This window comes from Physella acuta, unplaced genomic scaffold, assembly GCF_028476545.2.
Source record: "Physella acuta isolate Inbredline_101_S28 unplaced genomic scaffold, ASM2847654v3 ptg001674l, whole genome shotgun sequence".
Lineage (NCBI taxonomy): Eukaryota > Metazoa > Mollusca > Gastropoda > Physidae > Physella > Physella acuta.
The window spans coordinates 68,053-89,692 of record NW_026733187.1 but is presented as its reverse complement, the minus strand read 5'-3'; the positions used below and the strand labels follow the sequence as shown (position 1 = coordinate 89,692).

General features: G+C 34.3%; 2 protein-coding genes across 5 annotated transcripts in view; both read left to right on the top strand.

The window, feature by feature from the left end:
• The window catches only part of LOC131929777 (L-fucose kinase), a 29,016-nt gene extending 24,974 nt beyond the window's left edge, over nucleotides 1-4,042 (top strand). For all 4 annotated transcript variants that reach the window (XM_059286143.1, XM_059286144.1, XM_059286142.1 and 1 more), the window contains exons 25-27: nucleotides 1,031-1,130; nucleotides 1,335-1,558; nucleotides 2,132-4,042. In XM_059286143.1, the coding sequence (XP_059142126.1) occupies nucleotides 1,031-1,130; nucleotides 1,335-1,558; nucleotides 2,132-2,200 (393 nt within the window). In that variant the 3' untranslated portion in view covers nucleotides 2,201-4,042. The remainder of the gene's footprint in view (nucleotides 1-1,030; nucleotides 1,131-1,334; nucleotides 1,559-2,131) is intronic.
• Nucleotides 4,043-4,909: 867 nt separating this feature from the next.
• On the top strand, nucleotides 4,910-19,688 carry LOC131929778 (conserved oligomeric Golgi complex subunit 7). The gene is made up of 23 exons (XM_059286146.1): nucleotides 4,910-5,038; nucleotides 8,862-8,954; nucleotides 9,562-9,606; nucleotides 9,872-9,927; nucleotides 10,363-10,447; nucleotides 10,779-10,868; nucleotides 11,079-11,147; nucleotides 11,379-11,414; nucleotides 11,780-11,900; nucleotides 12,787-12,869; nucleotides 13,140-13,400; nucleotides 13,773-13,827; nucleotides 13,947-14,080; nucleotides 14,538-14,612; nucleotides 14,721-14,786; nucleotides 15,104-15,239; nucleotides 15,570-15,681; nucleotides 16,250-16,353; nucleotides 16,924-17,054; nucleotides 17,397-17,480; nucleotides 18,076-18,190; nucleotides 18,355-18,486; nucleotides 19,385-19,688. The coding sequence occupies exons 1-23, from the start codon at nucleotides 5,036-5,038 to the stop codon at nucleotides 19,549-19,551; spliced, it is 2,253 nt and encodes a 750-aa protein (XP_059142129.1). The 5' UTR covers nucleotides 4,910-5,035; the 3' UTR covers nucleotides 19,552-19,688.
• The last annotated feature ends 1,952 nt before the right edge of the window (nucleotides 19,689-21,640 follow it).

The following is a 21,640-nucleotide window of genomic DNA, read 5'->3' as shown; positions in this document are numbered from 1 at the left end:
AACCTGGCAATGTTTAATGTTAATCTTTTACAGGTAAACCTGGCAATGTTTAATGTTAATCTTTTACAGGTAAACCTGGCAATGTTTAATATTAATCTTTTACAGGTAAATCTGGCAATGTTTAATGTTAATCTTTTACAGGTAAACCTGGCAATGTTTAATGTTAATCTTTTACAGGTAAACCTGGCAATGTTTAATGTTAATCTTTTACAGGTAAACCTGGCAATGTTTAATGTTAATCTTCTACTGGTAAACCTGGGAATGTGTAATGTTTATTTCTTATGGGTAAACATGGCAAGGGTTAGTGTTAAATGTCCTATATGTAATAGTTTTCTCACAAACTACACAAGTTGCAAAATGTTCATTATTGAGAACATTATAGAATTATAATTTTTGGTGATTTGTGCCGTGGTGGGCTTGGATCTATGCTAAAACTGTTTTCTCTTTACATGGACTATATTCTGTGCTTGTGCCTACCTTTGGCGTTAAATAACACTTTATTTCAATATTGCTGTTTTTGTAACAACGCCTGCTTCCTACCCTTCTGCTATATATTCACACAAGGAAGCTACTATTTGTCTGAGTGATCATCCATGTCTGTCTGTGTCACTTATTCAGTACAAATTTAAGTCCATTGTTGTGTTTCAAAGGCCTGTGTTCTGTCTTTACAATGACTATATTCTCTACCTGTGTCAACTTTAGTTTTGAAATAAAACTTAATGTAAATATTGGTAGAGTTAAAGTATTGTAACTTAAAGCCAAGATTCAGTCTGCTATACCTACCTGATTGTCTATCACTCTATTTTTCACCATAATGCAACAGTACCAATGCAACAAATTCAATATTACTTTTAACTTTTTCGTTATCCATTACTCCACCAACTCATTCTCAATATGTTAAGGTATTCTGGCTTGGGAAAAACAGTCCAAAATAAATACCTTAGTGTGTTCAGAATAAAAATATATAGATAATTGTTTTAAATACTATTTTGTTCATGCTGGTTAATAATATATAAAAACATTTTTCCAGGATGTGGTCAGAAACTGGTACGCAAGAAATCCTTTTATTGTCCAGACTGAGGATTCCCTTGTGGTTCTGGCTCAAGAATGTGCCCACGGTGTCATGGATGGTATATAAACACTTGTTTCTACTCTAGCATACTTGTTAAGTCATGATATGAACTACCTCCATCCATCCCATAAGGTTGCGGTATCAGTAAAAAATATGTCCACTTTGATATATGCTGCTAGAAATCATCATAGTATCATCCTGAAAATGTGTTGATGTAAATTTTCAAACACCATTTTTAAATTATTTAAAAAATTTTGCGCAGGTGATCTGGAAAAAGTTGGCAGCTGTGTCAGACGGTACTGGGAGATGAAGAAGCTGCTGGCACCAGGCTGTGAGTCCACCACCATCGCCTGCATCATGTCCGTGCTCAAACCCTACATGTACGGCATGTGCAGCGCCGGGGCAGGGGGTGGAGGTTTTATTTACGGCATCATGAAGGAGCCCCGCTGTCATTCCTTCATCAAGGAGATTCTGGCACAGCAGGAGGTGCGGCTCTTTATTTGTTTAATGCTTCAAATTTCATTGGTTTAGTTTATGGTTAAATAGTTAAACTATCTTGGGTACACAACTATCAGTGATATTGTATCTATAACTATAAAAGATTTCAAAACAAGGTAGTTATTTTAAGTCTAGTAAATTTAAAGCAAGGAGACAGCATGGCCAAGCGGTAGAGTGCTAGACTGTTAACCCGAAAGTTCAAATCCAGGTTCAAGTCAGTAGAATGTCCCTGAGTTCACCCAGATCTGATGGCACCTAACTCATGTTAGGGAAACAAAGGTGGCTGGTGATAGTGCTGACCACATAATCCCCTTGTATGCCAACGCTGTTGAAACAGATGAATTCTACTTCATCTGCCCCGTGAGTCTTGGGCAAAAATGGGAAAAGATGATTACTGAAATTGAAACGGAAATGGTTTTTCATTTTTTTAATGGTTCAGATATAAAGGGTTTAGTTTCCGGGTAAATAAGTTTTAAAAAAACATGGGCACAAAAACTATCAACAATATCGTGTGAATAAAATAATTGATTAACTCATTTTTTGTGTCACAATTATTTCCAGGGTCTTGAAGCTGTGGTGTATGATGCCTGTGTTGATGAGAATGGTCTAACCATCACACTGGAGGAATAAAATCAGCTCCATCTTTGCCCTGGAAGTCATTTGAAAATGATTGAACACAAATTTTTTAGAGTGTTATTTAAATATTGCAGTATTTTGAAAAAAAATGTTGATGAGAACAAATATGTATATAGCTGGTTTTGCAGTATTTTAGAAAATGCCATGAAAAAAAAGCCAAAAATGTATGTAAGTTTAGCGATATTGTTGGAAAATGGGGATGCTGTCAACTAGTGATAGAGCCAGAGATTGCTGACCAGATTTATGTGTCTTTTCCTTAGCCGAGGTCACTAGCCACACCTAGCTATGATAGCTATATGAACTCTTCTTGATCTGACACACTCATGTTCATGTTTAGAAAGAATCTTACTTTATATACATTGATATATTTTAGAAACTTTGCAATTCTTCAATCAGATGATATTTAAAAAAAAAACATCCATATTATTACATTAACAAATAATTTAATGTAGAAATGAAAAGATATTTTTACTGTTATGTATTGCCTTTTGATAGCAGAAATATGCATTGGGCTGTGTCTTTCTCAAAGTGCACTTGACACTGTGTGATAAACCATTTTTTTAAAGTGCTAAAAGGTGCAGGGGAAAATGTTTGTGTAAACAAAAGGTCAGAACCTTTGATCAAAACACATTTTGTGTAGTTTACAACATGAAAGATTTTGTCCTGTATGGTTGTATGTTGTTTATGAGAGGAAACATATTTGTATGTATAGTTCATTAGTCTTCTCTGTATGCAATTGTTCATTAATGGGATTCACTTTTTATGTCACCTAACTTAACAAATGTATTGATAATAAACTAGGCTTCTTTTTATTTTTATTAGAAATTGAATTAACTTAAATTTGTTGATTGTGGTTTTTGGTCATAATGAGCAATAAAAATGGAGATAGTGTCTACACTTAGGGTTTACCTATGTATTTGTACATTAGAGATTTAACTCAGATGAGGAGTGTGGGGTTTATTTGTTATAAGAAATACAATGTCTGGAGATATTTACTAAAGGCCTAATGATTTTTTTAAACATTTATTTTTACATTGAAGTTTGTAGTAACAAACATTAATATAAAATATAGAGGAAGTCTATATTGAAAAGTTACAGGTTTTGTTTTATATGAGATTTTGTATTCAGTTTTATTGCAGTTTAGAAACAAAATTCTTCTTATACACTATATACTTTTTCAGCTTTTTTTTTGTCTGCCACTATATTTTTATTTCTAGTTGTGTGCTTGAATGTTAGATTAACCATTAGGCTACGGAATTTTTCTGGACAAACCCTTAAGTTAATTAATCCACTGCCGTAGGGCTTTGTGTGTTTCTACAACTTGATTAACTTAGATTTTTTATTAGTTTTTTTTTTTTAAAATTTAAAATATTATAATTTAAAAGAACAACATTGGAAAAAACTTGAAGCCAGGGAATGGCCAAAAGATTCTATTGGCCTCATGAGACCAGACTGGGCTCAAAGACTTAAGTGGTTGTCATCACCTCCTGGCATTGGTTTAAAGTGATTCTCTGTATTCTGTATTCCACAAGTTCATTATAATTCACATTTTTTAATGAATTTAAAACCTTGCTATTTTAGAGCCAAGTGATTTTGTTTTAGAAGTTTTGTATTTTTTACATTTGTACTACTTTACTTGTGGGAAATTATATTTATAAGGTATCAACAAATAAGGTGAAGAACTTGGTTTACTTATTCATTTATGAAAAATGTTTATTTGCTTTATTTATTATACGTTGGCACTACAAAAATGTTTGCTTTGTGCAATTAGCTGCATGCTTTTTTTGCTTCATACTTTTGATGCTCACTTTGTGTTTTGTTTTAAAGATCTTTATTTTCAACGCCAAATAAAAATATTTATTTTAACTGTTAGCAGTTTTGGACTTTTTATTGCATTGAAAGGAAAATGTGAATGTGTTGGTTTTGGGCCTACATGACCAATATTGTTTGCATATATTTGCACAGTAGCTTTATCAACCATATTTTTTAGTTAGTCTAAAAGGGTCAACCTTAAATAATGTTACAGTTTTTAAAATGAATTTCACCTACCATCCCAACAAATCATTACTCAAATAACCCCCCCCCCCCCAATCAGCCTACTCCATCAATAAATTGGATATGTTTTCAAAACAATTTTTTTCTTAGCTATTAACAGAGCAAGGTCACCATTGGGTTTATTGATCACCTTTTATTACATTTACAAAAAGTATTGAAAAATGTTAAATAACTGCTAAAATTCTATTTAGAAATCTACATTCTGAAATGTAGTAAAAGTGTATGTTACACTTTCTGACCCCCCCCCCTCCCTATTGGGGAAGGGGGGGGGGGATTGGAGATGGTTCAAACTTTTTAAAATTATTAGCCTAAATATTATAGTTATAGGCCTAAATATATTTATATAAATACATTTTCCATTACAATTTTTAGATGTATATATATTTGGTTGCATGAAATGAATTATTACTAATTTTAGATTTAGACTATTACATATCGCATATATGCATTTTTTAAAAATTCAATGGGAGTTAATGATTTTTAAAGAAATAAACATATCTTGATATAAGACTAGCCTATGCTTTTTCTTTCTACCTTCCCTTCACCACCAAGTGAGAAAAGGGGAGGTAACAGCTTTAAAAATATCCGAAATTTCGTGTTTCGTTTTTAGATCAATATTTTTATAATCCCAAAGGACTGGAGGAGATAACTCTCATGTTTTAACAGTTCTAACAACGTCAACAATCTTTTTTTCACGTATAAACTGTAAACGAGTAACTGAAATTCTGAATAATACTCTTAAAAAGCATTCTAGTTATTTTACAACTCTGAATAATGGTATGTAGCTTATAGTATTGTATATTTGTTATATTATACTAAATTATAGAGTGTTTTGAAGCTGAGCTGTCTCAAGTCTCACAACTAACTCAACTCAAAAATGTCTGAGTCAGTCTCAGTTTGGCTTTTTTTTTTCTTCTAACTTTTATAATTTATAGGCCTATCTAAATAAATCTATTTACTTTTTAGAATCTAGATCTAGGACTTGAGGTCGATTTTGACAATTTTGTGATGGTCAATACACTTTATTTTTATACTACTACTAGGCATACTGCCTAGCTTCGCTTAGGTTTTTAAATAACATTTGAGAATTTGAATACTTAATTATTTAGCGATGGATTTGGTGTTGAGTGCTTTAATTTAAACAGTAATGCTAACTTTAGAAAAAAAATGTTCTAGTTTGTCATTTAAATACCGTTCCCAGAGAAATATCGGAAAGTACGCAATGTATAAGTAAAATGGAATTAGAACTACACAGCTTCCATGAACAGTACATCTCATAGTTTTTATTACATTGCCTTTTGAAATTTATTTATTTATTTAATTGGGATACGTAACTAAATTAACAACTTAATTTTGTACTAAAACAAATGCTATACTTCGTCATTTTCTGTTTCTGTTTAAAATAGTATACAATTATTTGAAAAATAATAATTTAAAAAACGTTACCTCCCTTGAAAACTGAACGTATGAGGTATGTCTTTGTTTTTTTTTTACAAACAGTTGCTATGCTTATATAAGAAATTACGGTATATGAACATATTTAACAACTATAATGGCTGTTTCCGACGGGATTAAAGTTTTTTTGTTAGCCTCCAGGGTCGGTCTACGACGTCACATAATATTAAGGGGATCGTTCGTCAATTTATTTATATATATATATCTCATATAAGGAGAATTTCACTCAAGATCATCTTTTAGCCCTCGTCGAGGGCTTTGAGTCTGACCAACAGTTTTTCCATACGGCCTAGTCATCTATAGTAGTGTATGCAAAAAATTAGCCAGATATACTGAGCTTAAGTACCCTAAAGTCTGCGTTGAAATGACCCTCTGTTTTTCCCATAAAATACAAAGATTATATAGGGAAATACAACTGGTCAGTTTTGACCGCTTTACGAAGTTTTCCCAGATATGCCGAGTTTTTTGTGACACCCCTAGGTGTTCTTCTACCACCTCACAAAATATCAAGGGGGGTCGTCGGAGGAAATTTTTTTTCGTAATAGAGCTCATATAAAGAGAATTTCACTCGCGGTCACTTTTTAGCCCTCGTCGAGGGCTTTGAGTGTAACCAACAGTTTTCCCTAAAGGTCAAGCCATTGACCTAGGAGCATGCAAAAAATTAGCCAGATATACTGAGCTTAAGTACCCTAAAGTCTGCGTTGAAATGACCCTCTGTTTTTCCCATAAAATACAAAGATTATATAGGGAAATACAACTGGTCAGTTTTGACCGCTTTACGAAGTTTTCCCAGATATGCCGAGTTTTTTGTGACACCCCTAGGTGTTCTTCTACCACCTCACAAAATATCAAGGGGGGTCGTCGGAGGAAATTTTTTTTCGTAATAGAGCTCATATAAAGAGAATTTCACTCGCGGTCACTTTTTAGCCCTCGTCGAGGGCTTTGAGTGTAACCGACAGTTTTCCCTAAAGGTCAAGCCATTGACCTAGGAGCATGCAAAAAATTAGCCAGATGTACTGAGCTTAAGTACCCTAAAGTCTGCGTTGAAATGACCCTCTGTTTTTCCCATAAAATACAAAGATCATATAGGGAAATACAACTGGTCAGTTTTGACCGCTTTACGAAGTTTTCCCAGATATGCCGAGTTTTTTGTGACACCCCTAGGTGTTCTTCTACCACCTCACAAAATATCAAGGGGGGTCGTCGGAGGAAATTTTTTTTCGTAATAGAGCTCATATAAAGAGAATTTCACTCGCGGTCACTTTTTAGCCCTCGTCGAGGGCTTTGAGTGTAACCGACAGTTTTCCCTAAAGGTCAAGCCATTGACCTAGGAGCATGCAAAAAATTAGCCAGATATACTGAGCTTAAGTACCCTAAAGTCTGCGTTGAAATGACCCTCTGTTTTTCCCATAAAATACAAAGATCATATAGGGAAATACAACTGGTCAGTTTTGACCGCTTTACGAAGTTTTCCCAGATATGCCGAGTTTTTTGTGACACCCCTAGGTGTTCTTCTACCACCTCACAAAATATCAAGGGGGGTCGTCGGAGGAAATTTTTTTTCGTAATAGAGCTCATATAAAGAGAATTTCACTCGCGGTCACTTTTTAGCCCTCGTCGAGGGCTTTGAGTGTAACCGACAGTTTTCCCTAAAGGTCAAGCCATTGACCTAGGAGCATGCAAAAAATTAGCCAGATATACTGAGCTTAAGTACCCTAAAGTCTGCGTTGAAAAGACAATCTGTTTTTCCCATAAAATACAAAGATTATATAGGGAAATACGACTGGTCAGTTTTGACCCATTTCCCGATTTTTCCCGGACATGGCGAGTTTTTTGTGACACCCCAAGGCGTTCTCCTACCACCTTACAAAATATCAAGGGGGGTCGTCGGAGGAATTTTTTTTTCGTAATAGAGCTCATATAAAGAGAATTTCACTCGCGGTCACTTTTTAGCCCTCGTCGAGGGCTTTGAGTGTAACCGACAGTTTTCCCTAAAGGTCAAGCCATTGACCTAGGAGCATGCAAAAAATTAGCCAGATATACTGAGCTTAAGTATCCTAAAGTCTGCGTTGAAATGACCCTCTGTTTTTCCCATAAAATACAAAGATTATATAGGGAAATACAACTGGTCAGTTTTGACCCCTTTACGAAGTTTTCCCAGATATGCCGAGTTTTTTGTGACACCCCAAGGTGTTCTCCTACCACCTCACAAAATTTCAAGGGGGGTCGTCGGAGGAAATTTTTTTTCGTAATAGAGCTCAAATAAAGAGAATTTCACTCGCGGTCACTTTTTAGCCCTCGTCGAGGGCTTTGAGTGTAACCGTCAGTTTTCCCTAAAGGTCAAGCCATTGACCTAGGAGCATGCAAAAAATTAGCCAGATATACTGAGCTTAAGTACCCTAAAGTCTGCGTTGAAATGACCCTCTGTTTTTCCCATAAAATACAAAGATTATATAGGGAAATACAACTGGTCAGTTTTGACCCCTTTACAAAGTTTTCCCAGATATGCCGAGTTTTTTGTGACACCCCAAGGTGTTCTCCTACTACCTCACAAAATTTCAAGGGGGGTCGTCGGAGGAATTTTTTTTTCGTAATATAGCCCATATAAGGCGCCGGTCAGTCGAGGTCAGTTTTGACCCCCTCTCCGTAGACTTTTTGCCGAACCGTCACCGGCCCTCGTGTTCTATCGCCATAAGGCACCTTCGTGCCAAATTTGACGCGCCTGCGGCGCCGGGAAGTGCCCTATCGGGCACCCGACCACTTTGCTTTATATATATAGATAATACTTAATACAGTTTTATACAATTATACTAATTTAATTTATACACTAATCATGAATAATGACTCTAGCTAGACTCTAGACTGGACTAGTCTAAGTAATTAATATCTAGATCTAGAAATCTAGATTTTATCTTCTAGATCTAAATATATAAATTTATAATATAGGCCTATACTATATTATATAAGCCTATAATTCATAAAAACAAAAGATCTAGACCTACTCATCTTGTTTTTTAGTATGCACTGCAGTGAAGCTAATGGATATTTATTTAAACTTACATAATTTGAGATATTTTTTTTGTGAGTAGAAGGTGTCTATTTTATCAGTATAAATGTAAATACAAAATAATGATAATATTTTTAGGACTATTCAAAGTTTATGGATGCCAACTTTGATGCTAAAGAATGGGTCAATTCAGCATTCCGCAACCACAAAGACTCAGGAGTTTCCAAAGATGTAAGTAAATTTCTGAGGAATACATTCAAGTGCATTCATAGAAAAAAGTAAATAAATACTTACTTGTAGAATAATGAAAAATTTAAAAAGTCTTAAGGGGTCGGCGTGGTCGAGTCGGTAAAGCTCACGTTTGCTAAAGCAAAAAGCCTCGAGTTCAAACCCTCAGGCAGATGAGGCTTGTTAGCTGGGGACAGCCACTCTTCTAGGAGAGACAACTCCAAAATCAGACAACTGCTGCCTTATAGTTTGTTTTAGGTTGGACAAAGGCTATGGAAGCAAATCCAAAAAGAAAAGCAGGCTGAAATCAGAGTCAATGGCCTATATGGCATAGAACAAGTCAATAGCCTCAATTGCGCATAACCAGTTGACACGTATCCTTAATTGTGATGGTCGAGTTGGCAAAAACTCATGGTTGTTAAATTTGAAACACCTTCCAACACCAAAAATTAAGAACCAAGAAGAAGAAGAAAAAAATGAAAAAGTCTTAACTAATCGTTTCATTAAAGTTTTGTTTAAATTACTTTTTTTAATGATAAATGTTGAATTTGCTGCAATATAACATTTTTAGCACCATTATCATGTTTCAGTAGTATTTAATGTATTTCAGCAATATGCTACAACAATGGTGATGAAGCTGCAAGTTTTCATTCAGGTAATCCTACAAATTAAACTAAAAAATGATTTCATTAACCGTAAATAAATGATCCCGTTATTTTTAAGTTATTTTTTACTGTAACCATTTATAATACTCAACTTTGAGATTCTAATTAAAGGTAGGTTTTTCAGCAGAAAGCTTATGTCTTTAAATGTTCTGAAAACACTTAATTATTATTAAATTACTATCTTTATTAAGCAGATTAACATTTTATTTGTGCCATAAACTCTACCAATACTTTCTATTTTAAAATCATTGTCAGGAAGTAAACAATGTATTGGAAGAAGCCAGTCAACAAGCTCTACAAAATCTACCAAGGTAAAAAATTTATACAATAGTTTTTAGGTCTACAAAATGTTTTACCATATTTTTTTAGAGTTGTTGGTTAGATTAGTTTGTAAAGAAACAGTTTTATTAAATTAATCCATGTCAGATATTAACTATAGTGAAGTCATTCATTACATTAATAAAAATAATTAATGTTGATTAATTTGATAAAGTGTTACAATTATTTTACAATGCCAAGTTCACATTTTTAGAAGCAACAAGATTATATAATACTTGACAATGTTGATATCTACTTTAAGAAACTACCAAAAACAATTTTGAATTACTCTAAATGCTAATCCTAAAAGTGCCCTTTTTTTAACAATTTAAGTTTGAATCAGTTTTTCAAATATTAGTTCTAAAGGGTGGATTAAGATAAATTAGGCAAACAACTTTTATGTATATGTTTTGTAATGTGTTTGATAGAGTGGTGAGGGAGTTAGATGCTGTGAAGCAAGAATCTGTACTTCTTCAAGACCAAATGAGAGTTGTTAAACAACATATTCAGAAGGTGAGTTAAGGGCATTTTTGTTTTAGTGTGTGTGTGTGCAACATGTTCAGAATATGTTGCTACATGGAACAAAGTTTGTGTTGTTTTAATAATCAACTTATTGTTCTAATAATCTAAGCTTTAAAAATATTTTTTTTAACAAACCTCAGTATACACAATTGAGTCTATACGTTTTATAGACTTGTATTTAGATTTGATTTTAATTATATAAAATTATAGGAATTTTAAAAATCCAGTATTTATAACTAAAAAGTACCTGTTGTAACATTATGTTAATGTTTTTTTTTCTTGAGAGATCTAATCTCGAGTTGTTTAATAATTTTGTACATAGGTAGAGCAGGATACATCACAGTCCATGCAAGCCTTGCTCAAGTTAGATGGAATCAAATCACGCATGAAGACTACAGCTGATGCTCTTAAGGTCAGTATCTTCAACAATTTACCAATAATAATTTTCCTGCAAATGGTTAAGGGAGGTAATAAACACATTAGTCTCTAACACAAGACATGTTTGTTGGTTTAACATTTTACACTAAATTTTATTGTTTGATAAAAATAACTGGGCCTTACACTATGGTATTTCATATCCATGTAAACAATAAGTTGTTTTGATTCTTTATTTGTGTACCAGGAGGCAGATAATTGGACAACTCTTAGTGCAGATATAGATGAAGTCTTCCAGTCTCATAACATCGATGAAGTGAGTTGCTGTTCTTGTTAAGTAGCTCTTATATCCACATACATATATGCATAAACAACACAGTAAGTGGATGAAGTCTTGATGTCTAATTTATATCAATATTTTATACAAACATACCTCTAGATACACATTCATGTTATTAAATATTAACACTAAGTAAATATCTACATGGTTTCCTTATCATAAGATTGTAAGCTGTATTGAAACAAGTTATTAAAATGTTTATTTCAGATCACTGACAAGTTATGTGGGATGCAGCAAAGCCTGGTGAGCTGAACACATTTATTTTGAATCAAGTAGTCAGCAAATTAGCTTCTAAGTTCATTAAGAGTGTTGAGAATAGCTCTTTGAATGCGTTATATAGTATATAATAATAAAGCTATTGAATAAATATAATTTTAACAGTAATTACTATTTTTCAAAGTATAATAATTTTTATTTTCTCAAAACATAATGAAGGATAAGAACTTTTCAGTATTATTATTATTAATTACAATATTTAACTCCAGCTATATTTGTAGATCAGAATTATAAAGAAATAGTCATTGAAATAATTTTAATATATGTATAATTTGAGTTGAGAGACGTTTTGTAGCACATGCTTTATAAAAATGTTTTCCCTATGTTTTTAGCTGATGTTGGTGGACACGGCAGACTATGGAGAAAAATGTCTGCAGCTTGAGAAACTGAAGAACAGACTGGAGGCCCTGTTGAGTCCTCAGTTGATTGCTGCGTTTAATGCTCAGTCCCTGGGTTAGTGTGGGTCCATTTTTGTGGGAATCTGTTGTTTGTACATGTATGTTTTTTGAGGAAACACCACTTCTTGACTCAGAATTAAGAACCACTATGTGCTCCACCAATATGTGATGGGGGGTTTATATATATGTATGATACTTCATCTATAATCTATATTCTAAATACTACTATTAACACTGCAACTATTAAACATTTGAAGGAGGATGGGAACACTCTTATTTTTCCGTAGACAATCATATTGACAACTCCGTTCATGAAATAACAATAACTTTATTATCACACACTTATAGATCTATTACACAATATCAAAATACGTCTGTCTTCTACTATGGCTAACCCCCAACTAACTTCACTGCTGCATCCTATGTCATCGGTAAATTGTTACGTCATGCTCACGTCACACTCACATCACAAATATTTTATTATACACACGCACAATACTCTCGCACCAAATCGTGTACCGTCAAGTTCAAACTGTCCTCAGTAACCTCTACTAGTCTAGTTTAATTCTATATATCTACGCTATGACACCTTATATGTTAAGTGTTCACATATTACTGCTGCTCATTTCACCTCCATCTCACATACAAATCCAATAACAATAATAAATTAAGGCATATCCCCCTTTTACTTATAACAAAAAAAATTCATGCAACTTATGTTTATAGTTTCTCAAACACTAGACCCAGCTATGCTGAATCTCAGTACATGTATGGTGTCAGGACATTAACTTGTTTTAGCTGTGTATTGAAATATTCAGCATCACAGTATAGGCTTCTGGTGTGTTTGGTCAAATAGTGTTGTATCTGGTAGTTCTATAGTGACTATTACATTTTTTTAATGACATATTTTCTAATCGTACTTGCGCCTTTTTTTTCTACAGATCAGACTCAAAAGTATGTCAAGATTTTTGAAAGTATAGATCGTCTTCCTCAGCTGTATAAATATTACCATAAGTGTCACAAGGTGAATTTTATTTTTGCACTATTTATGGCGAAGACTGATTATTTTAGAAAGGTTGTGTTTATTAGAGATTTTTGTGCAGAAATTGGTATGTCATAATAAGGAGATTGGTATGTCATTATAAGGAGATTGGTATGTCATTATAAGGAGATTGGTATGTCATTATGAGATGTGTATGTCATTATGAGGAAATTGGTATGTCATTATAAGAACATTGGTATGTCATTACGGGGTGATTAGAAAAAAAATATGGATTGTTTCTTTTGTCCGCAGAACAATTTCCTCCAGAGCTGGAAGACAACTTGGGATTCCAGCCAGACCAAATCTGCTGTGAGTGATCTCTACGACCTGCTGTTGTCAGCATGGCACACCCAGATCAAGTGGTCAGCGCAAGTCTTCCCTGAGCCTGTCTCCATTGTCCTTGACCTCTTGACCCAAACCCTGACATCACTGAGCCCACCTCTTCCTACTGTGTTTAACACATTGGTTGGGGAAAGGGAGAAAACCCTTGATGTTCTTATAGAGCTCAAACAGGTGAACATTTATTGTAGTATAAATTAACTGCTCTCATAATTTATACTACTGTATATCATTTAAGTTAATCTTGTTTGTATTATTTTATTATATATCATGTAATTTTCTTTGATGTTATGATTTTTATAATGTATGTTAAAAATAATAAACCTTTTGTAGTATTAGATTATATAGTTTATGGTGGAGGAAGGGGTCGTAGAAAGTTTATATAATTTTAGGTGTGGTGGCTTATGTAAATGTAAAATAATAACAAAGTGTAGGAAGTGGCTCAGAAATGTCAGATTGTTTTGTTATAGTGCATATGCCCTTATTTCGTTAAGCAAATATAATCAAAACAGTTTTTAACATCTCTTCTTTGTTGTGCCTACTCAGATTTCTGGCAGATTTGCCAAAAATTTAGTTAGTGCTGTTGAAACTTACATACAAGGTAGGTCAAAAAAATTTAAAAGTTATTTTTTTTTTTGTTCCTAAGTTTCAGCATATTTTTCAATTTTGATTTTTTTGTAATTCATATAATAGAATTGTTTTAATCGTTTCTTTGTTTAGATGCAAGTTTTCAACACTCCAGCAGCATCGAGCAGCTGCTTAAAGCTATTTATAGCCCGTACCAGTTGTATACAAACAAGTACCGTATATATGAGGAGGTGGCTCTCACTAAACATCTAGACTCAATTAAGTTGGTCAGTACTAGGTCCATTTAAAATTTTTAATTCAGTTTACTTATTGTTTACTTCTTTAATAATGAATGTTTTCATTTTGAAAAACATATAAATATCACAATCTTCTTCTTCGTTTTTAATTTTTGACCTTGGAAGGGATTCCCTCCAACACAATTAAGTATTACATGTCAACTAGTTCTGTGCCATAAAGGCCATTGACTCTGATTTCAGCCTGCTTTTCTTTTTGGATTTGCTTCCATAGCCTTTTTCCAACCAAAAACAAACTACAAGGCAGCAGTTGTTTGATTTTGGATTTGTCTCTCCTAGTAGATTTGCTGTCCCCAGCTATCGAGGCTCATCTGCCCAGGGGTTCAAACTCAAGATTTTTCTGTTTAGCAACCATGAGCTTTACCGACTCGACAATGCTGATGTAATATAAATAGGAGAAATATAAAAAACTATTTTTTTTCAATTTCAGGATCATGAGGAGGTCATTGACACAGTCCAGCTTTTGGCGGAATCTGTGACCAAGTTTTTCTCTGCCGCAAACTCTGTAAGCCATTTTATGATTACTGTGCTCTTGTAATAGTTCTATAAAGCAGTATGTAGGTTTTTAAGTTTTAAAAGCCGTTTCCACAAAATGTGTTTTTACTTACACCAGGCAAATGAGCGCTGTATAATGTTGACTAATGGCTTCTGTTACTCTGGTCTACTGGATGCTTACAAGGTAATCAAACTAGATAAATTTAAATCAGTTGTGTCTTGTCACCTCAGTTGATTCTGCTGGGATTTTTATCATGTGTAACCAGTCATTTATAGTTTAATGAAAATTTAAAAAATACTTTTGTGTTTACATAAGCACTTAATAGAGTTTATAATATTTATTTATAGACTTTCTTTGTCAGTCAGTTAATCCTCTCTGTGACATCCTAAAGTAACTCTAAAAGTCTTACTAGCTACTATTTTGTTGCCTACTCACTTAATCAGTCCTCTCTGTGGTGGCTTTAGTGTTCCAATTGTTTACTTAGAATTGTTTATTTGTAGACTTACTTTGTTGCCTACACAAGAGAGTTCCGGCGAGTCCTTATCAACATAAAAGAAAAATGTCGCACTGGTGCCAGGGTAGATATTGAGGATTGGTCAGATTTCCAGAACGCCCTTAGAATTATTCAAACTTGTGGTAACATCATATTTTTAATATTTTTGTTTTATATGCACAAAGTCCTTGATTATAATAAGTTAAATAAGAATCTGATGTAACCCATCCGTAACAATAAGATACCTGAGTATTTATTATTTATAAATTACAGTAGGATCAGTGTGGTTTAAAATAAACAACTAACTTTTTGTTTATACTGTTAACTGAAATAAAATAAACTTTTTTATTTTACTTCTTGGTCAGTTTATGATTATGAATCTTAAAAATATGTTTATTGAAAGTATTTGGTTGAATAACAAATTAACCTTTTTTTGCCTTGGGCACCTTCTGATCTGTTACTGTTTTGTTAAGGCAATTTACTGATGCAGACAGAGGAGCTGGACACACTTGTGGCTAGCAGTGTCCTGGATACCCTGGGTCATTTGGTGACCTGCCACTCTCCCACTAAGGAGAGCAGCCAACTGTAAGTTGTATTCTTTTATTGTCTGGAACTTACACAGCAAACATCAGGCAATGACATTTTTTATATGTAAAGGTATTTTTTAAATAATGTGGCCACGAAGTTTAGACGATTTTAATAAATATTTAAATTCTTATTCTATGAAAACTATTGTTTTTAAAAGTTGTATCTGTGCTTATAATGGTAGGATAATAAAAAAATAATTTAAAAAATTTAAATTACAGCAAAGCTAGTTAGATACAACAGTATAAAAGTTTAGTGTCCAAAGGTAAAATGTATGTCTAAACTTTAACTACTAATTGCTTAACCGAGGACTTTGGCAAAAATGAGCTAACTTTATTTTGTGGAATAGAATATTTGTTTTACTCGATTGAGTCAAAAGTAAAAGGAATGCAGACGTTGCTAAACTACATCCCTTTCAGTCCCTTGTCACATATTTAGTGGTTTAATTTCCCCTTTTTAACTGTAGTGTGCATCACATATTTAGATGTTTAATTCACTTTGTTCAACTGCAGTGTGCCGTACTCTTGTCATATATTTAGATGTTTAATTATCTCCCATTCCCCTACAGGGTGCTGTCCTCCTGTCACACATTCCAGTTCCAAGCCTCCCTGTTCCTCAGCTCTCACACAGACACAGAAAGCCTGGAGAATCTGGTACACAAGTTAGAAGAGGGTGAGTTCATTTCTTCATCACAAGACTAGACATTTTAAACATTAATTAAAGGGGACTTGTGGCTTAGCTATACCATTCTGTGGAGTTAGGCTTGTGTTATAAGATGAAGACTGAGGTCTAGTTAACATTGGTTTCCATATTATTAATATGTAATACATATAGGCTTACAAGTTATACCTAAGACAAAGTTACTGTTAGGCATACTTTTTTATACTAAAATGTCCCTTGGGTCCATCAGCTGTGTGGAGAGAGAATACATGGGCAACATGTGGCTCTTCTCAACTTAGGGCCCAGGCTTTGTACAATCATTTAATGGTCTATTAGACTCCAGAGCCATAAATGGTATATTACAGCTAAGACAATGCGAGACATGCTTTCTTGTTAAGCACAAAGGACTATGAATAGGGCTAAGTAATTAAGTAAAGTGAGAATTAGGATTGATATTCTAGATGGATATATGTCTTTGTCTTTCTTTCTCTCTGTACTACCATAAAAACACCACTGCTGAGTCATGAGCTTAAAGTTAAACGGAGCAATGTCTGTATTTGTTGTTTTTGTTTTCCCATCCAGGAGAGAGCCCGCCCGTGTTTGCTGAGATCACCTCAGACCTAAGCAAGCTAAGTGGAGAGGTCCATAGGTTTGCCTTTGATATTGTTTTCAGCCAGCTCAAAAACTTTCTCAGTGCCGTGTCTGGTATGGAGGTGAGTTGAAGATTGATGCTAGAGTGGTGAGTTAATTTGATTCGTGTTATGTTGATTCATTAAATAAATGGTGTTTAGTATGCGAGTTGGATTAAGACGTTCTGGTTTCATATTCTTTTACAATTTTACCACTTGATGGTTGAATTAGTTGTGTTGAAATATACTGACAGAAATTCCCCTCATTACTTATCCCATATTTAGTTGTTTTTTTACTAGTTTAACACAATTCTTGTTGTGTTCATTAACTTGACAGCCGCCCCCATTCTTTTGGCCATAATCCTGTCATTCAAATTTTTTTATAATATAGCAAAATATTTAATTTTTTTGTTTTTTTTTATGAAGATTTGGACCTCTCAGAGTTCAGGTGGTGCTATGACCTCTGACCTCCCGACCTTTAGCCTTTCACCCCAGGAATACATTACCAAGGTACTACTTGTATATTTGACAAATTATGTGGAACAAGTATTTAAAATATTCTGTGGTGTTATATTTTATTGCGATGTCACACATGGTATGGGTACAGTGAGGAAATAAGAACTCACAGTTCCAATCAGCACCTATCCACATTTATTATAATCTGAGGATTGTCTTTTATGCTTGACCTTGACATATAAAGGGATACTGTAATCAGCACCATGACCAAACTCAAAAAACCCAAAAGTTGGGTAATCATCATAGCTTTCTGGATTAAGATAATTTTGGACAGGGAAAGAACCTGTTTTGTTCATTAAACTAAAAGTTTATCATATTATGTTAAATTCGATTCTGTGTAACACGAACACACCATAATAACGTATCATAAAACAAACTAATTAATTTTGTGGAACACACACACACACACGCCATAAAACTTCATCATCAAATAAAAAAATTGATTTTGTCGAACACACACCTACACACAAACACACACCTGCACACACACACCACACCTACACACAAACACACACCTACACACACAAACCCCAGTAATACCAATAAGAATGTATCCCGGTGTATCAACTGTGACCCTATGTTTGACCAGGTTGGTCAGTACCTGATGACTCTACCCCAGCACCTGGATCCTTTCACCTTACAGGACAGTCCGGCACTGACCATAGCCCTCAAGCATGGGAGGTTACCCTACACAAACCACCAAGGTAAATGAACCTACCATGTGTTACCTTTGCCTAGAAATTCTGTAAAGCTTTTCATACTGTATGTTTACATTTATTCTCAGTATTTATAGTGAATGCTAACATTATTTTTTTCATTTAGAACTAGGTTAAAGTTTTCATTATAAAATGCCATTTTTATTCAACAGAAGTCCCTGACCACCTGGCTGATTTATGGCTGGAGTCTGTTGCCATGGGAACCATGCATACCTACACAGAGGAAATTCTAAAAATACCCCAGTTGACAGCACATGGCTGCAAACAACTTGTAACAGATATAGGTCAGTTTGGTGGGAAAACCTTCACTAAGTTTATATTAGGAGAGGCGTGGTCAAACTGTAGAGCCTGCAACTGCTGGCCCAAAAGTTTCGAGTTCAGATCCAGGGCTTGAGTCTGAAGGGCATTCCTGAGTCTTCACAGCTCTGATGGGTACCTGACTTGTTTTAGGGAAATTAAAGTGGCTTGGCATAGTGCTGCCCACACTATCCCCTGTATGCCGAGGTAATTAAAACAGATAAACTCTACTTCATCTGCCCCATGTGTCCTGGGCATGAAATCTACATTGATTAAATAGAAAAACCTTTTACTAGTTTTATATTGCCAAGATATAACTATCTTATAATTTTATGGAAAAAACAAAGGTCAAACTGTTTCTGTTAGTATCTCTACCCCACCCCTCTTCTGTGTTACCCCATATAACCCTGACCCTTGCATCTGTATTGACAAAAAAGTTTGGGATGTAGTAATAAATTGTCCTGGCACTATTTAAAACTAAAAAACTAGATTTCATTACAAATTAGAACTAAAAAACTAGATTTCATTACAAATTAGAACTAAAAAACTAGATTTCATTACAAATTAAAACTAAAAAACTAGATTTCATTACAAATTAAAACTAAAAAACTAGATTTCAAAATAAATTATAACTAAAAAACTAGATTTCATTAAAAATTAGAACTAAAAAACTAGGTTTCCTTTTAAATTATAACTAAAAATAACTAGATATAATTATAAATTAGAACTAAAAAACTAGATATAAATTAGAACTAAAAATAACTAGATATAATTATAAATTAGAACTAAAAAGCTAGATATAATAATAAATTGTTATTAAGTTGTACCAAACAAAGTCATCACCACAGTATTTTAAATGTAGCCATGTTTTTTTCACCTGAGCAGAATACCTGTGCAACGTCCTGGAAGATTTAGGCCTGAGAAGTTCGGACACGTTGAGCCACATCCACACCCTACTGCAGGTCAAGCCTGAACAATTTGCTGACACGGCAGAACTGCTGCCTCAGAGGGTATCTCACACCGTGGGCAGCATGAGGGGAATACAAGTGTAATATAGCGGGGTTTAGCCATACATCTGTATAAGTGGGTTTTATATGGGTTTTATATTGAATTATTTACTTATCTTTTGTGATAGTATTTCTTTAATTTATGTTAATTAATTGTTATAAATAAACACAATGTATATATGTATTTATATCCATGATTTTATATACCATATGAAATGTAATGTTACTGTTGTTGTTATTTTGCTGTTGGTTTGTGCCTAATTAGATCAGCAGCTTCCAGGCAAAAAGGTACAGAAGTTTATCTTAGCAGTAGCACAGGTTTTCTACTCAAACACCAGGAAAACAATATCCACCTTAAAGGTGATGTTTTAAAGTGACTTGAAAGTTGACTTAGACTGACCAGTGCATTTATAGGATTTATTTTAAATAGGTTGAGTGTCCACTTAGAGATGCAACACATTTTTAATATGGGTAATCATAAGTATCTAGACAACTTACACGTTGTCAGAAAAATAATTTTAAAGTGTTGGAAAGTGATGAGAATGGGCGACGGCCGCTTGATTTGTTACATTAAATAAAGGGAAGAAACTTGTGTTTCACAAAAATGATGCATGAATTCATCAGTTTGTTAAAATAAAGGATCTCCCCTTTGTCTACCGCCCCCCCCCCCCCTTTTTTATGAACGATATAAAAAATACGTATTTTTACCCGTGTCCACTCCCCCCCCCCCCCCCCTCCAAGTGCCACCATCCCAGGAGAAAAAATAAGTCTGAAATAAACACTGCTTTAAAACAAGCAGGTCTACTTTTAGTTGGGTGGGGTTTCGACTTAATTAAGAACGATCGGAAAGGATAAGATAAAATAATACTTAGGGCTACTTAAAATTGAAGTTTTGGCTTAGTGTTATGCTTATAGACAAACAAAAACTAGAACAAATTATGGGGCTCTAAATACAACACTTAGCATTCAGCTAAATTTTCATAGACGTAAAATATTAACATTGAAATTAAAATCTGACGTTCTTTCTTCACAGCAAGTTGCACCAATGAAACGATGACAGCGCTATCGTAAATGAATAGACTCAATAGTGTCTAGACTTGACCAGGAAGCTTAAAGCCTCTGTATTATGTTAACATTATGTTGTAGGCCTATGAGGTCAGGGGAGGTCTATGGAAATTTTAAATAGTGATGTTATTGTAAAGGGTTGTCCTATTTTTTTAAAAGGATTGTGCAATTAATTATTAATTAATAATGTACACGATCTATAAAAAAAATGTCATTACCAATCAATTGTTTTCATTGGTGCCGAGAAATTCAACCGATGTTGCGCCCACATCAGATCCTATTTTTGTCACTGTCTGTACTTCTAGACAACGGGTGCAGCTAGATCTGGACTAGCTCTCGTCAAAACAAAATGGCTGGAATCTTGTCTTCAGATCACCTATAGTTTATGCTTTCCTAATTGTGGAGAGCTGGTTTTATTCTCAACGACACTCTCGACTGAGAAACCACCAAAGGGTTAAGAGACACAATTGGAGAGAGGCTCAACGATTTTGTCGCTGAGATGATCCGCATGGGGTGCAGTGTTTCTTCCAGACTAGGGGGGGGGGGCACTTGATATTTTCGGGGGGGGGGGGTCAACATTTTTTGAGGGGGCGGAGACTAGTAAAAGTATGTTTACTATATAAATTCCAACTCGTTCGGGGGACGGAGGGAGGGGCGGTAGACTTTCTTCGGGGAGACGCGCCCCCCCCCCCCCCCGAAGAGATGCCTGGAAGAAACTGATGGGGTGACGTGTGAAACAAAATAGTGGAATAAGGATGTTATGATTTCTGAATAACGCAATCTATTCATCTTCTTATGAATAGACGAGTGTATTTTTCGTGGAATTCGCTTATAGATAGAATCCCAGCGAGGTTGATTGTAAGCTTAAGTGTAAACCAGAGCGTTAGGCACACAATTTTAGTCTAAGGTAGGTCCTATTAGGCTTATATTAAGAATCGAAAACAAAACACGCTTGAGTTTTAAAAAAGTTCCTTCTTACTTTAAGCATCAAACCCAGCGCCAGGTTATTTAGCGTCCTGGGCAAAACTTATTAAAACGTCCCCTTTCACACAGATTAATTAATTAATAA